A 23806-nucleotide genomic window follows, 5' to 3' on the forward strand; every position below is an offset into this window, starting at 1 on the left:
CTTATCAGACAGTAAACCAATTCTGCACAGTTCTATAGAAAATAAAGAAACAACATTCTGCTCCATTTCCATTAAATCATTGAGGGTTTTCATGACACACATCATCAGTAACTGCACAGAACTAAATGAAACAGACACCCCTAGCACAATAAGCAGGTGTTGTAAGACTCAGATGTATAATTATTCTACCTAAATTAAAACTGCAGATGTACATAAAACTGCAGGAATTCTGCAGTAAGGACAATTTTTACTTTTAAAAATTAGCTAATATTATGCTTCCTGTTAAACGTGCACATTGGTCAAGATGTGGATTCAAACCTTATTGAAAAGTATAGGCTTATTAGGGTTATCATATATCTTCTGAAATATAGTTAATTCAGAACTAGTTACCTATTAATCAGCAAACATATCATGATGACAGTAGCTTAACACAGGCATTAAGTCATACTTGAACAAGCAGTTTGCCAAAACATCCACTAGGGCAGCCATTATACATCTATCCTTGTATCCCATGATCATTTGCAAGGATTAATGGCTCCAATTTAGCTTTTCCAAGAAGGTCTTCAGAGATTATAAGTACCACGTGGGCCATTAGAGTAAATATACAGTTTTTTTTTTTCATAGAAAGCATACATATTCTATTCCCCTCTCCCCCACACCCTTAGCCTCAATTATGTTACCCTAACCCTCATCCAGCTGTATACTAACTGGTTCCTGCAGTCAAGGTCAACCATGAGGCTGACGTCAAACCACACTAGATCTTCCATCTGTAACCTCTGACTGCATAGTCAATACTCTTAGACTACTGTGGGGTCATCTTCCAAAGTGAAAAACTCTGGCTCTACAAAACAATGTCCAAGAAATCGGTAAGTATACAGCTAGGGTAGAGAAAAGTGGATTAATTAAGTAAGAGTGGTTAGCAAAGAGGGTAAGTATACTTTCTGTAAACTCATTAATCATCATGTAATCATGATTGGATGCCTGCTATGTAATGTTCTGAATATTTTAAATTGTCTGGCCACCAAAATAGAAATATCAACAACCAATTGGTATGGTCAGCGACTCACACTACAGAAAGATATCTATCAAGTAGGTTATCGGTGAGGTATCCTTGATGAAATTTCCAGGCATGCCCCCAGCTGCAGATGTATTAAACCCATATGAAGAAGTCTTGATCCTCCAGATCTGGTTTTCATAAATGAGTAACAAAACATGAAATGACCAAAACATCTCTCCTGGCTCTGTTGGGAGGTTTCCCCTAGTTTGAACCTAAGGAGGATGTACATTTTTTTCTGCACATAGTGCACTGATGATACCACTTGTGCCAAGTTAGCTTCTACTGAAAAACAGCTCCCCTTTGAGATCATATTAGGAAAGAATGCTAGCTAGGTTTTGGACATACCTGAATAATGAACCTCTATACTTTTTTGCCAGATCTTATGACCTTAAAACCAAAAAGAAATCCTGCTTTTGGTACACCTTGGGTCGGTTGGATTAAATACACCCTGGTGGGACTGCCACAGACCATAAACAGGTGACACTGATCAACTTAGCAAATCTTACAAAAATATATAGTGTGCTGTCCCTTTAGATTATACATGTCATTCAGATTAATAAACAAGAAATGTGTAAAAACAATGTGAAAAATTATATAAATCACACATATCACTTTAACAACTAATAAAGTGCAAGCATAATACTAATGAACTACATAGGCAGTGCAAAAGTCCACAATATTCAAATCCTAATACAAAAAAATAAACAATGATTAATAGTCCATTGGTGAAAAAGTGGTAACCCTCCAATCCTAGATGACGCCAGTTTTGGGTAAACGCTTCAGTAGTATAGAGTGTGTGACGTCACCACGTGCTGGCGGAGTGTGAGACATTGCGGCCATAGCTTTTATGTGAAGTCTGTTTTTCATTGCTCTGATGTAAGTGAATATGACTATTTTTGAAAAAACCATTTAAGCTGTATTGCACTATGAGATTCTCCCTGCTTGTTTTATATGGAAACTTCTGATGAGCGATTTAAGATAGACTGAGAGCTGATTCATGCCATTTGTTTATAAGGAGTATACGTTCCAGAATGCAAATGTGACATGGGTGTTGCTCATTGTTGTGGATTGTGAATTGCATGCTTGTTTAATACCTGTAACTCGGGATCCACACTGTGGTGTATGAGGACATCTTTTTAAAGGAGCACCTTTGAGCACTCAGCACTTTGAAAATCTACTGCGCATCAAGCACTTTTATACCAATGGAATATTAATCGTTGTTTATTTTTTGTATTCGAATTTGAATATTTTGGACTTTTGCACTTCTTATGTAGTTCATTTGTATTATGCTTGCACTTTATTAGTTGTTAAAGTGATATGTGTGATTTATATACTTTTTCACATTGTTTTTACACATTTCTTTTGTAAGACCTTATGTAAGCTGTAGCACACATGACTATTTGTTTATGGATTGTTTTGCCCCCTTCAATGTGTCTTTTCTCCCATTCTCATTTTTCATTTGCGCCAATTGATATTGCTGACATCTATCCTAATGCTAATTGCCAGCCACAGACCTGGCGGTGATGGTAACAGTTTATGGGCAACTTGGAGTGGACACTGTTTACTGTTTTGCTTTGTTTACTCCACTGCTTGTATTCATAGACCCGACTTAACTGTTTGCATACAAATATTTCCATATGATTCTGCAATATTAGATGATGTCAGACAAATGTTTATACTTTGTGAAAACTTTAATAAAATATGATTATAAAAAAATTGGACAGATGACCACAGATGGGAACTCATGTGCAGAGATAACACTCACTGTAGCACTATTACATTAGAATACAGTTAGTAATGCAGCCTTTTCCGTCAACTAACCCTTTAAGAGAAGATTTAAGGCAGTACACATCCAGTACAGATATAAAGGTAGTTTATTACATTTTATTTTATCTTATTCTAATTTCAGAATTCTGGACCAGAGAATGAAGTGGACACTTCAGACACATCTGTCCTTTTGGATGAAACATTGCTTAACATCTAACAGCCAATGCAAAAATAAGACTTGGGATAATATGAAAAATCTCACTCCAGTTGGATTCATTGAAAGGGGATGGTACCTTCCATTGCTGCTCACCGTTCTATATATTAAACTAAATGTTTCCATTTAGCACAATTGGGAACAGCCTCCTTCAGATAATGAGCACTTTCAGCAGCACAGGAATGTTGATTGGCCTGACAACAGTCTCAGTTACCTTGGACATCAGCATACACAATGGACTGATGGCCTGGCACATTAACAACAATGTGACTTTAAACCAGAGCCTGCCCACATCGGGTCCAGCCAATGTGTCTGAAACGGATGAGGCATTTCGCCCAGCACTTGACAAGAACTGGTATGCTCTTTTGACTTTGATTATCATTATTTTAACAATAGGAGGAAACATTCTGGTTATTATGGCTGTGTCACTGGAGAAAAAACTTCAAAATGCAACCAATTTCTTCCTCATGTCACTGGCAGTGGCTGATATGCTTGTGGGAATTTTGGTTATGCCAGTTTCTCTCATCACAATTCTGTACGGTAAGTTTTTTCTTTGCAATTTCATATTACATTGCTTTTTATTGATATGCCAATGAAAACAACTCTACTTTTTAAAATGTTTGAGCTCCTCGACCTTAGGTGGAATTTAGTTAAACCTATTTGAATTTTGATTGAGGGAGATTAAAGCCTGACAACTCTTCCCTATTCAACTGAAGAAAAAATGTTTTATTGGTACTGGTGTCCAGCCATGGAGATTTCTCAATTTGTCATGTTTCGGTGGCCAGCTGTCACTAGTATAAGAAGGGAGGGGCTGCATATATCAGTCAAAGCACTCCCTTACTCTTTCCAACATGAAAAACAAAAAGAAGGTTTTAATTTTTGGAGTTCCATCTTAGCAGAATTAAAGTGGGACAGTGTAATTACATCAGAAGGATATTATCTGCAAACAGTGAGTAGTAGAAATCATTCTATAAACTCAGAGGCTATTGACCAAAGAAGTTGTGTGAATCTTAGATGTAAAAACAACAACAAAAATATCTCTTGAAATCAGTTTTCTGTATTCCCTTCTGCATTTGATAACTAGTAACACTATACTTTCCACTGTTACCAGATCTATAATTTTGGGCCAGAAAATGGTGACCCAAGCCTTTAGTGTGTATTCCGTTGTGATTAGCATAGGCATTTATATATTAGAATATCTGTTTGTAAGGGACTGTATTTACCCCCTTTGGATCTCTTTGCAATTCAGAAGATTTGAAAGTTTCTTGATTGGAACCCAAAAATGGCTCTGGCTGGAACATAGCCGGTACATGTAGCTGGAGCAGGACTAGGACAAGGGGTGGGCAGGAGGGGAAGCTGGCCTGGGCGCAGTGGAGGTTTGGGGGATTTTGCTAGAATGAGTGATTTGGGCAGGGGATTTGTGTTAGGAAGGGGGATTGGGGAAGGGATTTGTGCTAATGGGCATGATTGGGGGATTTGTGCTAGGAGGGGAAATTTGAGGGGGGGATTAGTGCTAGGAGAGGGTATTTGGGGGGATTTTTCCTGGAAGAGGAGAATTTGGCGGGGGGGAGATTTATGCTCAGAGGGAAAATTAGAGGGAGATTTGTGCTAGGAGGGGGGGTCTGGGGAGGGAGAGGATTTGACCTAGGGGAGGATATTTCTACTGAAAGAGGGGAAATTTTTGTTTGGGGAGAATTTTGGCTAGCAAAGGGAATTTATGTTTATGAGGTAAGTGTGTAGGGGGGGGATTTTTGTTGACACATAATGCTTATACATTTGGGGGGGTGCATCGCCATTTGGCATCTTTGTCCTGGGCACTAAATGACCTTGTCCTGGCACTGAGCAGGAGGGGCCAGGCCCCGAAACATATAGAGCAGGAAATGGCTTGAGTCTTAGAAAGGCACATGTCTTGGTAAAGAACAAGCAACAACAATAATAACACTTTATTTAGTCACCTGTGGAGTTCCCAGAAGATTCAACATAGTAGTGGGGGTCCTTACAGTATCAGTTTTTGTTGCTTTTAATCTCCTCATAGGAAAGATTCCCTCTCTATTTGTCCTGGAGATCATTATCATAGTTGTGTCTGTAAGCCAAGAAGTGAAGGAAAATCTCCTTAACAAAATAAAACATGAAAGATTTTAAAATATGTCTAAAGTTAAATATTTCTTTTTGAAAAGAGCAGGAAATTGTTAAAAAAAGTCCTACCATGTTTTGTGCCCATCTGTATTCCACATGGGAGATATCGCTATACTGCTTGTCCTTTAGACACAACAAAAAGTGTGGGTAAAACTCTCCAAGGTGACAAAATTCTCCTCACAGACAGTTGTAACGGCATTGAAGGATTTCCCTTCTATTCTTATTCTGACAACAACTCAAAACTCTGGGTTTTCCCTTACTTTCTTGCCCAGTGACAATCGCCAGTACAGATAGAAAGATCACCCATACAGCAATAACAACCTGAGAGGGGCTTTAAAACCTCACCACTATCTAAAAAAAAACTTTGAGTTTAAACATACATTTATCATTCTCCACTCTATCCAAACAAGAGGGCTACAGGTACACCTGTGCCCAGACTATGGACATTAAAGTATCTCTAAATTCATAACTTTGATTAAAAAGCTTTGAAAAATGCCCATGGACAATGATTGGAAACAAATCTGGTATACTACTTGGCACTGCTCTATTAATACAGCTGTAGTTGAATCTAACTATAAATTGCTCATGAGATGGTACTTTGTTCCCCAATGTCTAGCTAAAATTAAACCAACTATATCCAATAAATGTTTTAGAGGCTGCTTTGATATTTGAACCCTATTACATATTTGGTGGGAATGTCCTACAATAAAACAATTCTGGTCTGATATATACCTAATGATTTTTACCATATTTGATAAACAACTTTCCCAAAACCCACTAGAAGCCTTGTTGAATCTCAAACCAAAAAGCTTTTTATTCACTGCTGCTAAACAATCTTTGGCTAAAGCATGGTGGTCTTCTACTCCCAATTCCACTTCGATTATAAACAAAATTAATTGATTTATGTCTAACAAAAAACTTACTGCTATCGTTTGTGATAATATAATAACATTTAATAATAATAACATGGCCCCCTTGGATTACATCTTATTTACCTCAAAATTTTGATAGATTTCTTTTACACTCATGATATATTCTTAGAAACTCTTGTACATCTGTTAATTAAACTTTTTCAATTTATTATTTCCTTCCATTTTGGACTGTTACTTTATATTTTCTGTATAAAGTATATTTTCCACTGATACAATTTCATACAATATATATAAACTTTGTATTAATTTTCTTTCTTGAAAAAACAATACAAATATTTATGAAAAAAAATTAAAATGCCCACACTGACCTGTGACCTCCACCAGCACTCTGGAGAGAGTTCAACAATACTGAAATTACAGCTTATATCCCCTTTTTTAAGGCAGCATGAACTTGGCAGCCTGCCAGCCCATTATTAAAAAACAGACAGAAGGTGAGCTTTGATGAATAACTGAAAATGGACTTCAGAGTCTCTGCTGTAATCTTTGAGAATCAATTACATACTATTTTGAATTGCATATGTATATGCATTTACAGAGGTCCACGAGGGCTTGTTTTAAGAGTCTTTACTTCTTGTTAAAGTGGTTGTAAACCTTTGTTTAAAAAAAAAATAATAAAATAGCAAACATAGCTATACTTACCTGCTCTATGCAATGGTTTTGCACAGAGCAGCCCAATTCTCATCTTCTGGGGTCCCCCGCCAGTGTTTCAGGCCCCTCCTCTTCATAAGGTGCCCCAACAGAAAGCCACTTTCCCTGGCTCGCTCCTGAGAGAAAGAATACATAAATACATTAATTTCTATAGTCTAAGCATAGCTGGACTTGGAGCTAAAAGCAGACTCGGTGATAAAGCATAGCAGAGCGGATTATTTCAAATGTTTTCAAGAGTGTCACCATATCGAAACTGCTAAGGAAGAGTGTTGGATCAACTTAAAGGAGCTTTTAAATATAGGGATGTGAGTATCTTACTGAAATACACCTTGGAGGCACAGTTAGCATATAGTTCACGTGTCTTAAGAGGGTATTACAGAAATTCTTGTATTCTAAAGCAATTTGTGCTTTATAATACAATACTGTCAATATCAGTGTAGATATACATAAAAGCTATACTACAGAGTCTGATTCAGAAGATGGACAATTGCAAAACTGTCATGAAAAGAGTAGCTCTTGATTTGAACCTCCATTCTTTGTCAGGAGACTGTGTTACTTTTGCAGGAACATATATTCACAAATGTTATAAAAACTGCTCAAATATTAACCATTAATTTGTAGTGCTTTGTTCCAAAACTAAAGAATCTTGCTGAGCAAGACGATTTGCCTTCCTATTATCTCCCACGTATTACATAATATGTTATGAATAGGAGGCTTCAAACAAAACCTATAATAATAATAATAATAATAATAATAAAGTAACTAATACGTTGAGTGATTTATTGTCGTTATCTGCTTTTTATGCTTGTGTGCATTCTTTGTCAGAAAAAACATGTTGCTCCAGCCCAGCTTTCAGGTTGTATGGTTCTATTAACCGCTCTGAGACCTACGTTTATGTTTTCTTATGCTGTATGTGTCAGGATTATAGCTGTTTGATATAATGCAATTAACTTTAACAGAAGACACGCTCATGTTTTCATCTGCTGCTGATTGCATATCTTAGTTCAACTTCCAAAGTTACAGGTGCTTTTTTTATATATTTTTTTAAGGTAGCACAAGCATTAACACTTTTTTTGTACGAACTTACTGTTCTTAAAAAAGCAAAAGCAATGAAAGAACTGTGTTAAGCGTTTGACTTTGTTTGAAACACCCAAGCAGTACAGGTGTACAATGCGTATCTATGCTCTCATGGGGATGTGGTGTCTAGACACATCTTTAGTCCATTAACTGTATTTTACTATGGCTTGGCTTGAATTTACATTGTCGATCAGAGGGGACTTTTCTTGTAAATATTTTCTCTTTCCTGTGAGATGTCTGAACATGATGATAAGTTCTTTGTTTGTTAAATGCCTCTTTAATTCAGAATACCTAAATACTGTGTACTTCAAATATACAAACACCAGAATTTTTCTCCCAAAGGAGCGGGACTTTAAAGGCTCCGCACTGAGATAAGAATATAGCAAATAAAATAAGTAAACAATACAAAATTTGTCACTTTATAAAAACCATTGCTCAAGTATATACCATGATTTACAATACATAAAATAAACTGCACTACATAATATAATTTTTTTAACAAAATCCATTATGATGCTTGCATGCTCTTCCGCACTTCAAACTACACTAGTTTCACAGGTGTGATTGCCGTTTCTGCAGGGACCGTGCGGAAGAATTCAAAACCTTGATGATACAATTATATATTTTTCACATTGCCATAATAGTAAACCATATACCTATCAACAAAGACTTACCACATTCATTACAGATCTTTCGGGCATGAAATCCACCCCAGGGCACAACAAGGTAACCACAATACACTACATCCACATAACCCCCACCTTTGTCCAAAAATATTAGGGATTGGCACTCCAGGGAGGTGAGGGCCGCACCAGGCTACTAGCCACTACTACTAGGATTAAACAAATTAGACCAAAATATAATCTCTCTATACCTAATTTACAATCGAACAGAAACAAGATCAGAAATGACATAGCGTAGACTACCCTTCCCCTCCCACAGAATAGCATACCTGTATATAAACACTAATTTACTTATACATAGATAAAATAACCTTTTGTCCGCACATACATACACCAACAATCTCTGCTCATATACTCACCCTAACACTAGAGACCATAACCACATACATAACCATGCACATGCAGTCACATGGTGAATAAGGCCAAATTACCAATATGACCACATTCACCTGTACATCCTCACATTCACACAAACGAGTAGTTACCTGCCAATATAACTATCCAAACACAACATAGACCCGTGTCCATGGAGAATGCTCATCTATCCTCACATATACTCCTTTCCACCCCACACAACCCACTGAACACATATACAGTCACAAACTTGCACCATAGCATACCAAAGCATATAACATACTAACCCCCACATACTCATACACAACAGCATACAAGTGCCTACTCTAGCTCACACTACCACACTTCCCAACTACCCCATCTCCTACTCACAACATCTGCATACATCATACATTCCAATGCCAACAAAAGAATCCCAACATCTCACATCATAGGCATCAATCTATATGTTGTATTTCTATGCCAAACCCCCAACTGACATAACCTGAATCAACCACAGCCATATCCCATGCACTCAGCTGGAGGGGAGGTGGAGGAGAAAAGAATCAGCAGGTAAGATCACAAGAATACAAATACTAGCACCTACAAACAGGGAAGCGACTAGTGCATATAGTGACCCACATCGATTTTCACTCACCAGAGACATATGACCAACTAGTATGGTCAAATGTGCTTGTGGGGCATGTCCCATCAAATCCAGTGTTTCCTGTGCTAGATCTGCTTGATGTTGACAACCCGATCATACCACTCAGAGGGAAATGATAGGAGGAAACCCATAGTGTAAAACCGTTTTTTTTTTATTTTAATAAGTAAAGGTAAGAAGTAAACTCACTTGTATTAGTGCTGGTTAGAACCTGGCACCTGGTGGGTACAGCATTGGTTATAAGCAGGGCCCGCCATGTTGTTTCGGGGAAGCGCAGCCTGGGTCCTCGTCCAAAGATGGTGTATAACTTCAACGTTCATTGCATTTCCACCTGATTGGTTATCCTCAGGAAGCTCCTGAGGATGATCAATCAGGTGGAAATGCCTTGAAGCTATACCCTTGTCATTGTGATGTAACTTCCGATGATGCGGACGGGGACGGGCCGTGCTTCCTGGAGTGGAAACAACAAGGCGGGCCCAGCTTCTAGCCAATGCTGTACACACCAGGTGCCAAGTTCTAACAGGCACCAATACAAGTTTACTTCTTAGCTTTACTTAATAACATTTTAAAATATGATTTTACACTATGGGTTTCCTCTTATCAGTTCCCTTGTTAACATCAACCAAATCTAGCACAGGAGACAATGGATTTAAAGGGGACATGCTCCACAAGCGCATTTGACATACTAGCGATAGTTGGTCATATATCTCTGGTGAGTGAAAATCTATGTGGGTCACTAGTTGGTTCCTGTTTTGTAGGAGCTAGTATTTGTATTCTTGTGATCTTACCTGCAAAGATATGGACAGCAGCAGGAAAGACAGAAGTGAGATACTGGCCGGAGAGAGCACAATAATCTGGCAAACAGGAAGTGCAAAGAGATGGCTTAAATGAGGAAGTTCACGGGAGGAGCAAAGAGTTCAAGGTTCAAGACAAACAAGGTAAAAAGGCAGGATCATTCAAGGAATTGTCCAAGAAACTATCCAGCATGTCAGGTGGTTCCACAAAAAGCGACATTGCATGGCACAGTGGAGGTTCCTGCTTCAAATCCAGGCCCTGACACTTTCTTGTGGGTGGAAAATACAAATGGTGGTTTTGATATTACAGGGTCATTTCTGTTTTGTCCTCATGTTATCAGTCTTGTGAATCATACTTCTTCTAACCCTGTCTTTAATTCCACACAGGCACCCCACACTTTTGGCAGGCCACCTTCTGCTGATCTTTCTGGGGTTCAGTTTTTATTCCTTTTGTCTTGATGTTGTCCTATTCCTGTGACCTTGAAGGAGAGCTTTTTTACATGTCATCTGTAAATAATTTGAAGTATGTAACAATGTGCCTTGAAATGTCTGGTTATAATATATGATTATTTGCTGTAACATGACTGTCTAATATGGAATGTAATGTGGAACAGCCACAGCAATAAATCAACCCAGTCCCGAAAAAGCAGAACTCTCCGCAAACATGTAATAAAAGGTTTATAAATAATGAACAGTGGGAATTGCTTATGGCGGGGTACTGAATTCAAACTCACAGAGGTCCGATTAGTAAACTTTTCTTCCAGCAGAAGTCCGAGCAGCATGTTTGTGCAATGACTCAGGTCCTTCACATCACAGCCCCCTTCCTTTATTTCACAATCCCTTTCTTACATTATTGCCCTCAGTCCCTCTACATATCACAATCCACTTTTCACATCACAGTTGCCCTCCCTTCACATCACAGACCCCCACACCTCTATCCCCCTTCACATCACAGACACCCCACAGCTCTGCCCCCCCTTCACATCACGGACCCCCAAAGCTTTGGCCCCAATTCACACCACAGACCCCCCTGCAGATATCCCCACTCCATCACATCCCAGCTCTTCCCTTTCTTCTTTACTCAGGCACACAGACTGGGGGGCACAGCAGCACTATATGGAGGGTGGGAGCAGAAGCTGCCAGAGTTAACTTTTCATCCTAGAAACCAATCACCATCTTGACAATATGAAAAGTTAATTTTGAATGTCAGCTCTTGCTCCTGCCCTTAATCTAGTGCAGCTGTGCCTCTCGCTCTGTGAGTGGAACTGTTCTACCTCCTGCTCTCTGCTGTGATAGTGACAGAGGCAGGGAGAAAGAACCGGTTCTTAAATGACGGGACCATGGCAATCCAGATGGGACAGTGACTGGGTCCGCCAGTTAGTGATGCCTGGCTTATGGCATTCTTCATATATTCTATATTGGTAGTTGTAATATGTACATATGGTTTATGGATTATTATTTGTGGTAAATTATATATGGTTTAATGAATAAAATTTTGGAAATTTCATTCTGTTTTCTACGATGTCTCTGTGCTACATTTAGAGTCCCTCCCTTTACTTTACTTTATGTTTTTCTGTCTTTGGGATTGTAGCACCTGAGATATACACATTTTTAAAGTTTGTAATATTCCATTCTGAGCTCTGACAATTGCACAGTTGTGCAACGTTGTACCCAAATAAAATTGACGCTCTTTTTTTCACACAAATAGAGCTTTCTTTTGGTGGTATTTGATCACCTCTGCAGTTGTTATTTTTTGCGCTATAAACAAAAAAGCGACAATTTAAAAAAAAAAAGCAATATTTTTTACTTTTTGCTATAATAAATATCCCAAAAAAGTCAAATAAAACTAATTTCTTCCTCAGTTTAGGCCAATATGTATTCTACATATTTTTGGTAAAAAAATATCACAATAAGCGTATATTGATTGGTTTGTGCAAAAGTTATCGCATCTACAAAATAGGGGATAGATTTATGGCATTTTTATTATTATTTTTTTTTATTAGTAATGGCGGTGATCTGCGATTTTTATCATGACTGCGAAATTGCGGTGGACAGATTGGACACTTTTGACACTATTTGGGGACCATTGACATTTATAAAGCGATCAGTGCTATAAAAATGCACTGATTACTGTGTAAATGTCACAGGCATTAATGGGGTTAAACACTAGGGGGAGATCAAGGGGTTAAGTGTGTTCCCTCAGTGTGTTCTAACTATAGGGGGGATGGGCTCACTAGAACATGACAGAGATCACTGCTCCCAATCACTGGGAGCAGTAGATCCCTCTCATGTTGCTATGCAGAGAGACAGGGAAATGCTTGTTTACATAGTCATCTCCCCGTTCTGCCTCTCTGTGCCATGATCGCGGGCCACCAGCAGACACCTGCCTGCGCCTGCTAGCCGCCCATGATGGAGTGACATACGGGTACGTGGTTTTGCGCACCTGTGCCATTCTGCCGACGTATATTGGCGTGAGTCAGTCGGCAAGTGGTTAAAGGAATCAGTTTTATGTCAGATAATACAATTCACACATATTGTATGCATTTCAACTATATTTTAAGCTGTTTACTTATACATATCAAAGTGAATAATTCTCTGAAACTTTTTTGAATTTCCTAAAGCATCATAACTAAAGCATAACTATGGTCAATAAAATAAAGTGTTCATTGCTATTGAGTACCTAAGGCATGTTATGCTTCAATATTCTTTCAAAGACCTGTTCTGTATTGGCCACTAGCAGTTATTTACAGCGTATTAGTAATTGATCAGTTATTACCAGAATATTATACCTATCTTGAGCAAGGAAAGCCAGTATGTATAGTCTGGTGAAGTTGGGACATGTCACTTCACAGTGTTGTCAAAACTATAATCAGTTCTTCCCAAAGATTACCCCTGACTGTTAATGAGAATTTGGTTTGAATTTCTCTATTAGTCCCTCTAGTGAGAGATAGCATCATATTTATAAAGTAGGAAATTACATATGAGATTTAGGTTCAGTAACCCATTCTCTATCATTAGTGATATTTTCAATGCTAGTACAGGTAGATAAACAGGAATAACTTTTTTCACCATCTCTGGAAACACAATGTGTGAGAGTAATGTCGCATACACAATACCGGACTTTCCACCAGAAAAGGTCTGAAGGAATCATTCTGTCGGACATTCCGATCGTGTGTGGGCTTCATTGGACTTTTTCTTTCTAAAATTCTGATGGACCTAGAAATAGAACATGTTTCAAATCTTTCCGACGGAATCAGTTCCTATCGGGAAAACCGTTGGTCTGTATGCTATTCCGACAGACCAAAAACGACACAAGGGCAGTTATAGGCTACTGGCTATTAAACTTCATTTTCTAGTCCCGTCGTACGTCATTGCGTTCTAAACGATCAGACTTTGGTGTGATAGTGTGTAGGCAAGTCCGTTTCAGCGAGACTCCATCGGAACTCAGTCGGAAAGACCGTTGGAGTCTATTCTGACGGAAAGTCCAGTCATGTGTATGCGGCATAAGAAAAAAACACCAATACGTTAGTCTATAGATGACAAAAAAATAAATCACCAAGGCCCAGTATTTGTTAGTTTCCATCTGTTTTTTTTCTATTTTCTAAATACATCACAAGCTTGGACTGATCCTTAGTCTGATGCTTTCTGCATGTACACCACTCTTTGTATGTGCACTGCTGACAAGTAGAAATGTAGGAAAATCAAAACACATTATTGCATTGTGATAAAAATGAAAAGTGTATATGTATGAAATAAAATAATTAAAATATGGTACATGGAAGCACACATAAAAGAACATGTCACTATGTGATAACATATTACTTGTCATAAATCATTCCTTTCAGAATACATTACCTATGACTATAACATGCCATTGCCAGAAGATATTGCTCAATATGCATAAATTGTTGGTATAAGAAAACACATATCATGTCAGTATGCGGAACATGTTGGCTAAATTCTATGTCACAACATCAGTTATGTCTAAAAATGCCGTTAATATTTTGAATCAGCGAGGCTACTTAAACTGCAACTCAAGTCAACAATCCTAAAATCTGGAAGGAGTATCGAGAAATATTAAAGCTGAACATGTACATAATGGGGAGATTTACTAAAAGTAGTACACACAAAATCTGGTGCAGCTGTGCAAAGTAACCAATCAGGTTCTGGATTTATTGTCAAAGCTTAATTGAACTAGCTGAAGTTAGGAGCTGATGGGTTACTATGCACAGCTGCACCAAATTCTGTGTGAGCCAGTTTTAGCAAATCTCTCCCATTGCATATCTGTTTTGAAAAAGGAAAAGTGCTATTACAGTTGTGTCAACATTGTTTCTAGTGGACATTGCTTATAGTAAAGGTGTGCAGACTGTAAGCTGATATCCTAAAAAGAGTACAGTGGGGAATGTTCTGAGTTATCAGATTATCAAATATGTCATTCATTACATTTAGTTCTGCTGAGAAGAACATTTTTAAGTCCCAGTACAGTGATTGTTTGTGCTTGAAATACCTAAGAAAGTGTGTCCATTCATTTTAGTTTTTTTATATATATATATATATATATATATATATATATATATATATATATATATATATATATATATATATATATATATATATATATATATATATATATATATATATATATATATATATATATATTGTATACTGGTATACTGTGACCAGTATGAGAGAGTGAGAGCGATAACATAAAATTTAACACACCTGGGGGGCGTGGCTTGGCACGCAACGGAGATGGCAGCGCAGTGAAGGAGCTCCGCTGCACATGCGGCCGTGAAGGACAAATCACCCGACCCACAGCGCCCAGATGCCAGGTAAAATGCTACACCTGATGCCCCAATCTCACTCACGTCGCAATTCGGTGTCTCTGGCGAACCAAAACATTGCGGACATCTTTATAACTAAAGCGGCAGCTCGACGCAGTGTGACAAGGCCCAAGATGGCACAGACATACCGAGATGATGAAGGCAGTGAGGACTTCCAATCGGCCCTGGAGAGCACAGACAGGGGTAAGTCCAGACCGTCACCCCCTGACGTTCTCTGATATGTCGATGTTCGCCGCTTACATCAAAGCCACTTTCTCATCAGCGGTCATGGACCTAAAAACAAGCATGCTTGTCCTAAATGAGAAGATGGTGGAGACAGAGGCTGAGGGGAAACGCAGAGACCGGGCTATCCATAAACTAGAGAAAACCACAGTCACACAAGCACAGCACTTCATTGAAATGAATAGACACATTAAGGACCTCGACAACAGAGGAAGAAGGTGCAATATCAGAGTAAGGGGGATCCCTGAGTTAGTGGAAGCTTCTCAAATTATTCCAACTTTGAGGAGAGTATTTAACAGCCTCCTTGATAGGCAAGAAGACATAGACATTGATTTTGTAAGAGCACAACAGAGCGCTCAGACCTAAAGGGCCTGATACAGCACCCCCGAGAGATGTAATTTGTTGCTTACAAAGCTTTGGCCTAAAGGAAGAAATAATGCGCAAGGTCAGGAGAAACGACAGCATCATTTTTAACGGAGCAACTCTGATGCTTTTCCAGGACTTATCTCAGATCACGCTGAGAAACAGACGCGCTCTGCTCCCCCTGCTTCAGAAATTGCGGGAAAAGGATAAGATATACATGGCGCTTTCCATTTGCACTCACGGTCACCCACAATGGCCACCAGTACATATTGCGCACGCCAGCAGACCTCCTGGACTTCTGCGAAGCCCTAGACTTAGACCAAATCAACTTGCCAGAGTGGTATGCCGACTTTCTTCAGCCCCCATTGGAAAGAACCCCGCCAGCCTTTTGCCTCACCAGACAAGAGACAGTCTAAGAAACCCAGATACAACCATGGCAACAGTCTCAAGGCAGGAACCTCTAAAAGGTTAAATGAAGCCACCAATGATCCAGAAGACGAATAATGTTCAACATGTCACAATGTTATGTGTCGCAGCTATATGGGAGATACCTCTTTACTGAACTACCACATTACCTGTCCCCTCAGACTTAACATCAAACTATCGCTTACAATGTCCCCATTCCATAGGGCTCACCTTGCCCTATTCTCACATGGATTTTGGACATTAAAGCATGGGCACATTCCTCCAACAGGAACAGCGAAATCCTAGATACCTCTGAGATCACACCGATCAGTGGTCCTAAATTTCTACCTAACCATCCGCACTGACTAAAACCTGAACCAGAAGCTATCTCTAACCCAGTTACTTAACAGCTAAATTGACAAATACATGTGGGTACATGAGATCATCCAGGTTGAAGGACTGAACATACTCAGAGTTGCCGGGGCGGATAGAAATTCACTCAAGACTACAAGGAACCCATCACACAAAAACCAGAACTGAATTTATTTTATATATGGTATAAGCATTTGAGGACTATTTGCCCAACTGTGTATTTAAAAACTAACATATTAATATGTAAAGAGGTATTAATAGATCATTCACACTGGTCACTGACGAGTGGTGAATGATGCTATCCCCTAGTTAACGCCAGCCTGACACACACGCCTTGGTCGGGTGTGATTTTTGTTTTAGTGCTTTAAGTTTAATTTTACCAGTTTTGGCCGTGTGTGTGGCAACTTGGATGATTTTTTTTTCTTTTTCAGTCCATATCTACATTTACACGTTTTTTTTTTTCTTTTTTTCTTGTGAATTAATAGTGTGCTGACACCTGGTTGTTAGCTCCTCCCACTAACCCCACAGAGTATCTCGCAACTCCTGATCGGAGCGCAGAATACACTAAACAAAGTTGGTTGGCTCCACCGGTGAACAGAGCATTTTGCCCATCCCGGGTGACAGCCTCCCAACACTCAATCTTTGTGCTACTCATATCTTCCTATATTTTCTTTTTCTAATTCTATATCTTTCCTTCCTTCTTAACAAACTTATACTTGGTGCTAGTTAGCAGTATTGTAAGACTGTAATTTCCAGTATTCGAATCAAACACTAATTTCCGTGTCAAAGTTGTGTTCTCTCTACAGTCTGGGGATCCGAGCACCTCCTCCTAACCTCCAACCATGGCATATTCGTCTTTGGGAAACCGCCCATCAGTAATATCCCACAACATTAGAGGCCTCAACACTCCGGAACGTCGCTCCACCATCTTGAGAGAACTCAAGAAGGGTAAGCCACATTTTGTCTACCTTCAGGAGACCCATTTTAAAACAAATCATACACCCAATCTTACCAACTCACATTTTACAAGGGCATTTCATGCCACAAATCCAGACTCGAGATCAAAGGGAGTCTCTATCTTGATTAGCAAAGAGGCCCCTTTTGAACTAACTGAACAACTGTGTGACCCAGGGGGTAGGTTTGTTTTTCTCAAGGGAACCTATGGTAGTACCCCGATAACCCTAGCCAACGTCTATTTTCCCAACAGAGAACACGTCCCATTCTGCCAACACATAGTCAGGAAGCTTGCAGGGTTTGCGTCAGGATGTATAATATTGGGAGGAGACTTTAATGTCCCACTGAACCCTCTCTCCGACACCTCAAACGGAAAGACATGTATTTCATACAAAATTCTTAAAAAGATCAAATCCCTCCTACAGTCCTTACAGCTGATAGACACATGGCGTTTCATGAACCCGGACGGGAAGGACTTTACACACTTTTCCATTCCTCATTCAAGATACGCACGGCTAGATTATCTATTTATCTCGCAAAGAGATCTTTCCCGAGTGACAGGTTCACAAGTGGGCATTCAGACAATCTCAGATCATGCCCCTGTCTCCCTGTCTATAAATTTACTAAACCCCACACAACAACAACCGACCTGGAGACAGAACGCATCGTTGCTGTTAGAAAGACTACATAAGCAATCTCTCTCCATTGATACCGCCACAAAACTCCTAGAAGCCAGAAAAGAATTACAACAGATCTTAGATTATAGAACCAAACGTATGCTATTTTTAAAAAAAATATATATTACGAGTCAGGGAACAAGGCAGGCAAACTTCTTGCAAGAGCATTACGGACATACAACGCTAACAACCACATTGCGGGTATCAAGAACAAGAATGGAAAACTCGATGTGACCTCAGAGGCAATTGCAGAACATTTCCATGAATTCTACACAAAACTATACAACCTGCCCCAACAACACCGACAACCACATATGACAGGGAATAGGGCGCACATTATCCAGAACTACCTAGCCCAGAGCGGACTACCCACCCTTAACGAGTCTGACTCCCTTTTACTAGAAGACTCCCTGACGTCCCAAGAACTTACGCAAGCCATTACTAAACTTAAAACGGGTAAGAGCCCAGGGCCAGATGGCTTTTCCGCAATCTACTACAAAACCTTTACCGACATTATAACGAACCCTCTTAGGGATGCTTTGAACTCCCTGTCCTCACAGAGAGAAGTAACTCCTGATTTCCTTATGGCACACATTGCAATAATACCGAAGGAAGGCAAGGACCCAGGAGATTGTGCTAGCTACAGACCAATCTCTTTACTAAATATAGATGTCAAAATATTTGCAAAGGTTCTTGCTATGAAATTGGGCCCCCTGCTTCCGGGATTGATAGGCCTGGAACAGGTTGGGTTTGTACCGGGCAGAGAGGCTAAAGACAATGTCACCAAAGCCCTGCTCCTGATTCACGCAGCTAAATCGCGAAATTTCGAGGGTCTTCTCCTCTCCACGGATGCGGAGAAGGCCTTCGATAGAGTAGCATGGGATTATATGATGGCTGTTTGTAGGCACGTAGGCATGGGCACACATATGGTGTCCTGGATCTCTGCGCTATATCAAAACCCGACAGCACATTTGAAAATAAATGGTACGTTATCAAGGAAAGTGCATATTACGAACGGGACAAGACAGGGGTGCCCGCTGTCACCTCTGTTGTTCATTCTATCGTTAGAACCCTTTGTTAGAAAGATTCAAACAAATGACGCAGTTCACGGATTTGTAGTGAAGGACAGGGAGTTCAAAGTTGCAACCTACGCTGATGACCTTTTATTCTTCCTGACAGACCCACTAATATCCATCCCTAACTTACTGAAGGAATTCTCACATTATGGATATTTATCAAACTTAAAGATCAATTATTCAAAATCTGAAGCATTGAATATCTCTCTCCCAGACAAGACCCTTGAACAGACTAAAACCAACACCACATTTCGTTGGGAACCCTCAGCTCTCAAATATTTAGGGACATGGTTAACGCCCCAACTACAGTCCGTTTTTGAGAAAAATTATACCCCGCTCCTCAGGAGCTGCGAGAGGAATCTCGATGGCTGGAACTTAGGCTACTTTTCATGCTTTGGCAGGGCAGCAATCATCAAGATGGTGATATTGCCTAGACTCCTATACCTTATGCGCACCTTACCAGTAAAAATACCACAGAAATGTTTTAAAATGCTGAACTCCACCGTTCTGGGGTTCCTCTGGCAGCAAAAGAAACCTAGGATAAAGCTGACTAAATTAACACAACCTAAGGAACTAGGAGGGATTGGACTCCCGAACTTCAAACATTACTACTACGCATCACATATAGCTAGGGTGATTGATTGGCACTGCCATGCGCATGGGAAGGACTGGGTCTTGTTGGAAGCAGACCTAAGCCCAATACCACTCACATTCTCACCGTGGATCCCGAGGAATAAACACCCACTCGATCTAAAAAGGCATCCCATCACAGGCACCACACTAGAGATTTTTCATAATTTAGCCAAGAAAAAAGATGTTACCACACTCCCCAGTCCATTAACACCACTGTAAGACAACCCCGACTTTATGCCGGGCGAACAAAACACAACACTACAATCCACAACGGACAAAAACCCTCTACTTGCAGGAGACTGCTTTCAGGGGGATAAATTTAAAGACTGGATAGCTATCAAATCGGAAAAGAACCTACCCCACTTATGCCAATGCACATACTTCCAAATACGAAGCTACCTAGGCAAATTTAAGAGTACCGGAGATATAAACAGACCCCTAACGGACCTGGAGTCGATCTGCCATGGCAAATCCCCACTTGATAAGGCCACATCAGTCGTCTACACTTGGCTGCAATATCCGAAAGGTCTGGTGGAGGATACACACAGGAGGAGGTGGTCGGAAGACCTAAACGAGGACATATCAGAGAAACAATGGAGGTATGCATGCATATTGGCACATAAATGTTCTATGAACACAAGACAACAAGAAACGAGTTACAAACTGTTGATGCACTGGTATCATACACCTAATAGGCTTCATGACTGGGATAACCAAAAATCCGAGGTGTACTGGAGATGACAACAAGCTGTAGGCACTCTGATACATGTATGGTGGAGCTGCAAACAGATTACAGGCTATTGGACTGAAGTCCAGAACTTAATTAAATCAATCACAGAAACTACATTAAATTTAAATGCGGCATGCTGCTTACTATATATATCTAATTTCTCACTTAGAAGGTATAAGCATTCTCTGACCAAACACCTGCTTAATGCAGCCAAATCACTGATCCCTCTGCACTGGAATTCCACCAGGGTGCCCTCTATATCGAAATGGTTGCATAAAATACGAGAGGTATATGAGATGGAGGACACCCTGGCCCAGGACAGGAGTACTGTGGAAAAATTCAATAAGACATGGCAGCCATGGCTCAACTTCAAATAAAACTTATGAAGAAATAGTGAACCGGCACACCCCGAGATGACTATTGTAATACTGGATGTAAAAATATTTTGATTTTAAATACAAACAATCTGAGATCTACCTAGGATCCAAGCACCACTTCTTTGATTTCTATCTACCTCTTCTCTTTTCTCCCTTTGATCTCTCTTTACATGTACACCTACTATAAAAGTACTTCATCAGATGATAAGAATGCATAATATATGACGCTATTACACATCCTCAGTTGTTTATGATGATAAACAATGTCAATTTACTGCATAGAGGTCTAATGAATCTTTAATATGTTTAAACCTGAGGTTTTTTTTTCTCTTGATTTTAGGGACCACATACACTAAACGTAACTACAAAGCACACGGTTGCAATTACTTAGAATAGAATCTTAAGATCACCTTCTGCTTATGTAAGCTGTATTGAAAATACATGTACAGTTGCATCTGTAATACGAGAAATGTGCATTTTGTAACTTTCATTATCTTTCAATAAAACTTTCGAATGTGAAAAAAAAAAAATTAACACCCCTGCTCCCCATTCACACCTGAAACCTTGTAACACTAATGAGTCACATGACACTGGGGAGGGAAAATGGCTAATTGGGCCCAATTTGGACATTTCCACTTAGGGATGTACTCACTTTTGTTGCCAGCAGTTTAGACATTAATGGTTGCTTGTTAAGTTATTTTGAGAGGACAGCAAATTTACACTGTTATACCAGCTGTACACTCACTACTTTACTTTACATTGTAGCAAAGTTTCATTTCTTCAGCGTTGTCACATGAAAAGTTATAATAAAATATTTATAAAAATGTGAGGGGTGTACTCATTTTTGTGAGCTACTGTATATATATATATATATATATATATATATATATACAGTGCATCTGGAAAGTATTCACAGCGCTTCACTTTTTCCACATTTTGTTATGTTACAGCCTTATTACAAAATTAATTATTTTCCTCAAAATTCTACAAAAAATACCCCATAATGACAACGTGAAAGAAGTTTGTTTGAAATGTTTGCAAATATATTAAAAATAATAAAAAATAATAAAAATCACATGTACATAAGTATTCCCAGCCTTTGCCATGACACTCAAAATTGAGCTCAGGTGCACCCTGTTTCCACTGATCATGATTGGAGGCCACCTGTGGTAAATTCAGTTGAATGGACATGATTTGGAAAAACACCCACCTGTCTAGATAAGGTCCCAAAGTTAACAGTGCATGTCAGAGCACAAACCAAGCCATGAAGTCCAAGGAATTGTCTGTAGACAAGATTTTATCAAGGCACAGGTCTGGGGAAGGGTACAGAAAATTTTCTGCAGCACTAAATGAGCCCAGTGGCCTCCATCATCCATAAATGGAAGACCTTTGGAACCACTAGGACTCTTCCTAAAACAGAGTAACCCGGCCAAACTGAGCGACCGGGTGAGAAGGGCCTTAGTCAGGGAGGTGACCAAAAACCTGATGGTCACTCTGACAGAGGTCCAGCATTTATCTGTGGAGAGAGGAGAATCTTCCAGAAGAACAACCATCTGTGCAGCACTCCACCAATCAGGCCTGTATGGTAAAGTGGCCAGACAGAAGTCACTCCTCAATAAAAGGCACATAGCAGCCCGCCAAAAGGCACCTGAAGGACTCTCAGACCATGAGAAACAAAATTATCTTGTCTGATGAAACAAAGATTGAACTCTTTAGCCTGAATGGCAAGCGTCATGTCTGGAGGAAACCAGGCACCACTCATCACCTGGTCAATACCATCCCTACAGTGAAGCATTGTGGTGGCAGCATCATGCTTTGGGATGTTTTTCAGTGGTAGGAACTGGGAGACTAGTCTGGAAAGGTGAATGTAGCAATGTACAGAGACTTCCTTGATGAAAACCTGCTCCAGAGCGCTCTAGGCCTCAGACTGCGGCAAAGGTTCATCTTCCAACAGGGCAATGACCCTAAACACACAGCCAAGATAACAAAGGAGTGGCTATGGGACAACTCTGTGAATGTCCTTGAGTGGCCCAGTCAGAGCCCAGACTTAAACCCATTTAAACATCTCTGGAGAGTCCCGAAAATGGCTGTGCACCAACGTTCCCCATACAACCTGATGGGGCTTGAGAGGTCCTGCAAAGAAGAATAAGATAAACTGCCCAAAATAGGCATGCCAAGCTTGTAGTATCATACTTAAAAAGACTTGAGGCTATAATTGGTGCCAAAGGTCTTTCAACAAAGTATTGGGCAAAGGCTTTGAATACTTATGTACATGTGATTTTTTTCATTTATTTTTAATAGATTTGCAAAGATTTCAAACAAACTTCTTTCTTGTTGTCATTATGGGGTATATATATAAAACAGTGATCAAGTGTTGTGCACAATAAACCTGATGAACCACCGCTGCGCTATGGTATTAGTTATACTGTGATACCTGTAGCTGCCAACTTAAAAAGATATAATGTGAAAACGTATTCTAAATAAATAAAATAGTGGCGCTATAAACACCATAAAGATCAAATAATGGTGAATAAGATACTTCTAAATTATAACCAGTGATGCACAAGACAATAATAAGTGAGAGTAATATAGCTGTCACAAACAGCCATCTACAAAGTGACCGTGATAAGTGTTATATCTCTACCAAAACACCTCAATGATATATGATCATAATCCTTGAATAAAATGAAAAATACAAAATATGTATAAACATTTCTCTTAGTGAAAGAAAATTACATAAAAGGTCAAAACAACTGCAGATAGTTCATGCAACGTTAAAGATGAAAATACTGAAATAAAGTCCGTGCTCAAAGGTGGGTGTCAAATAAGTGACTTTCAAACATAAATC

The 23806-nt window shown here is 39.5% G+C and overlaps 1 protein-coding gene across 6 annotated transcripts in view; it reads left to right on the forward strand.

Moving 5' to 3' along the window:
• HTR2C (5-hydroxytryptamine receptor 2C) overlaps positions 1-23806 on the forward strand; it is a 1278729-nt gene that overhangs the window by 950961 nt on the left and 303962 nt on the right. For 5 of the 6 annotated variants that reach the window (XM_073599118.1, XM_073599115.1, XM_073599117.1 and 2 more), the window contains one exon: positions 2967-3578. In XM_073599118.1, the coding sequence (XP_073455219.1) occupies positions 3155-3578 (424 nt within the window). In that variant the 5' untranslated portion in view covers positions 2967-3154. Of the gene's footprint in view, positions 1-1434; positions 1535-2966; positions 3579-23806 lie in introns of all 6 variants that reach the window. The other variant, XM_073599119.1, reaches the window with a different exon arrangement.

Source organism: Aquarana catesbeiana, linkage group LG09 (assembly GCF_042186555.1).
Source record: "Aquarana catesbeiana isolate 2022-GZ linkage group LG09, ASM4218655v1, whole genome shotgun sequence".
NCBI lineage: Eukaryota > Metazoa > Chordata > Amphibia > Anura > Ranidae > Aquarana > Aquarana catesbeiana.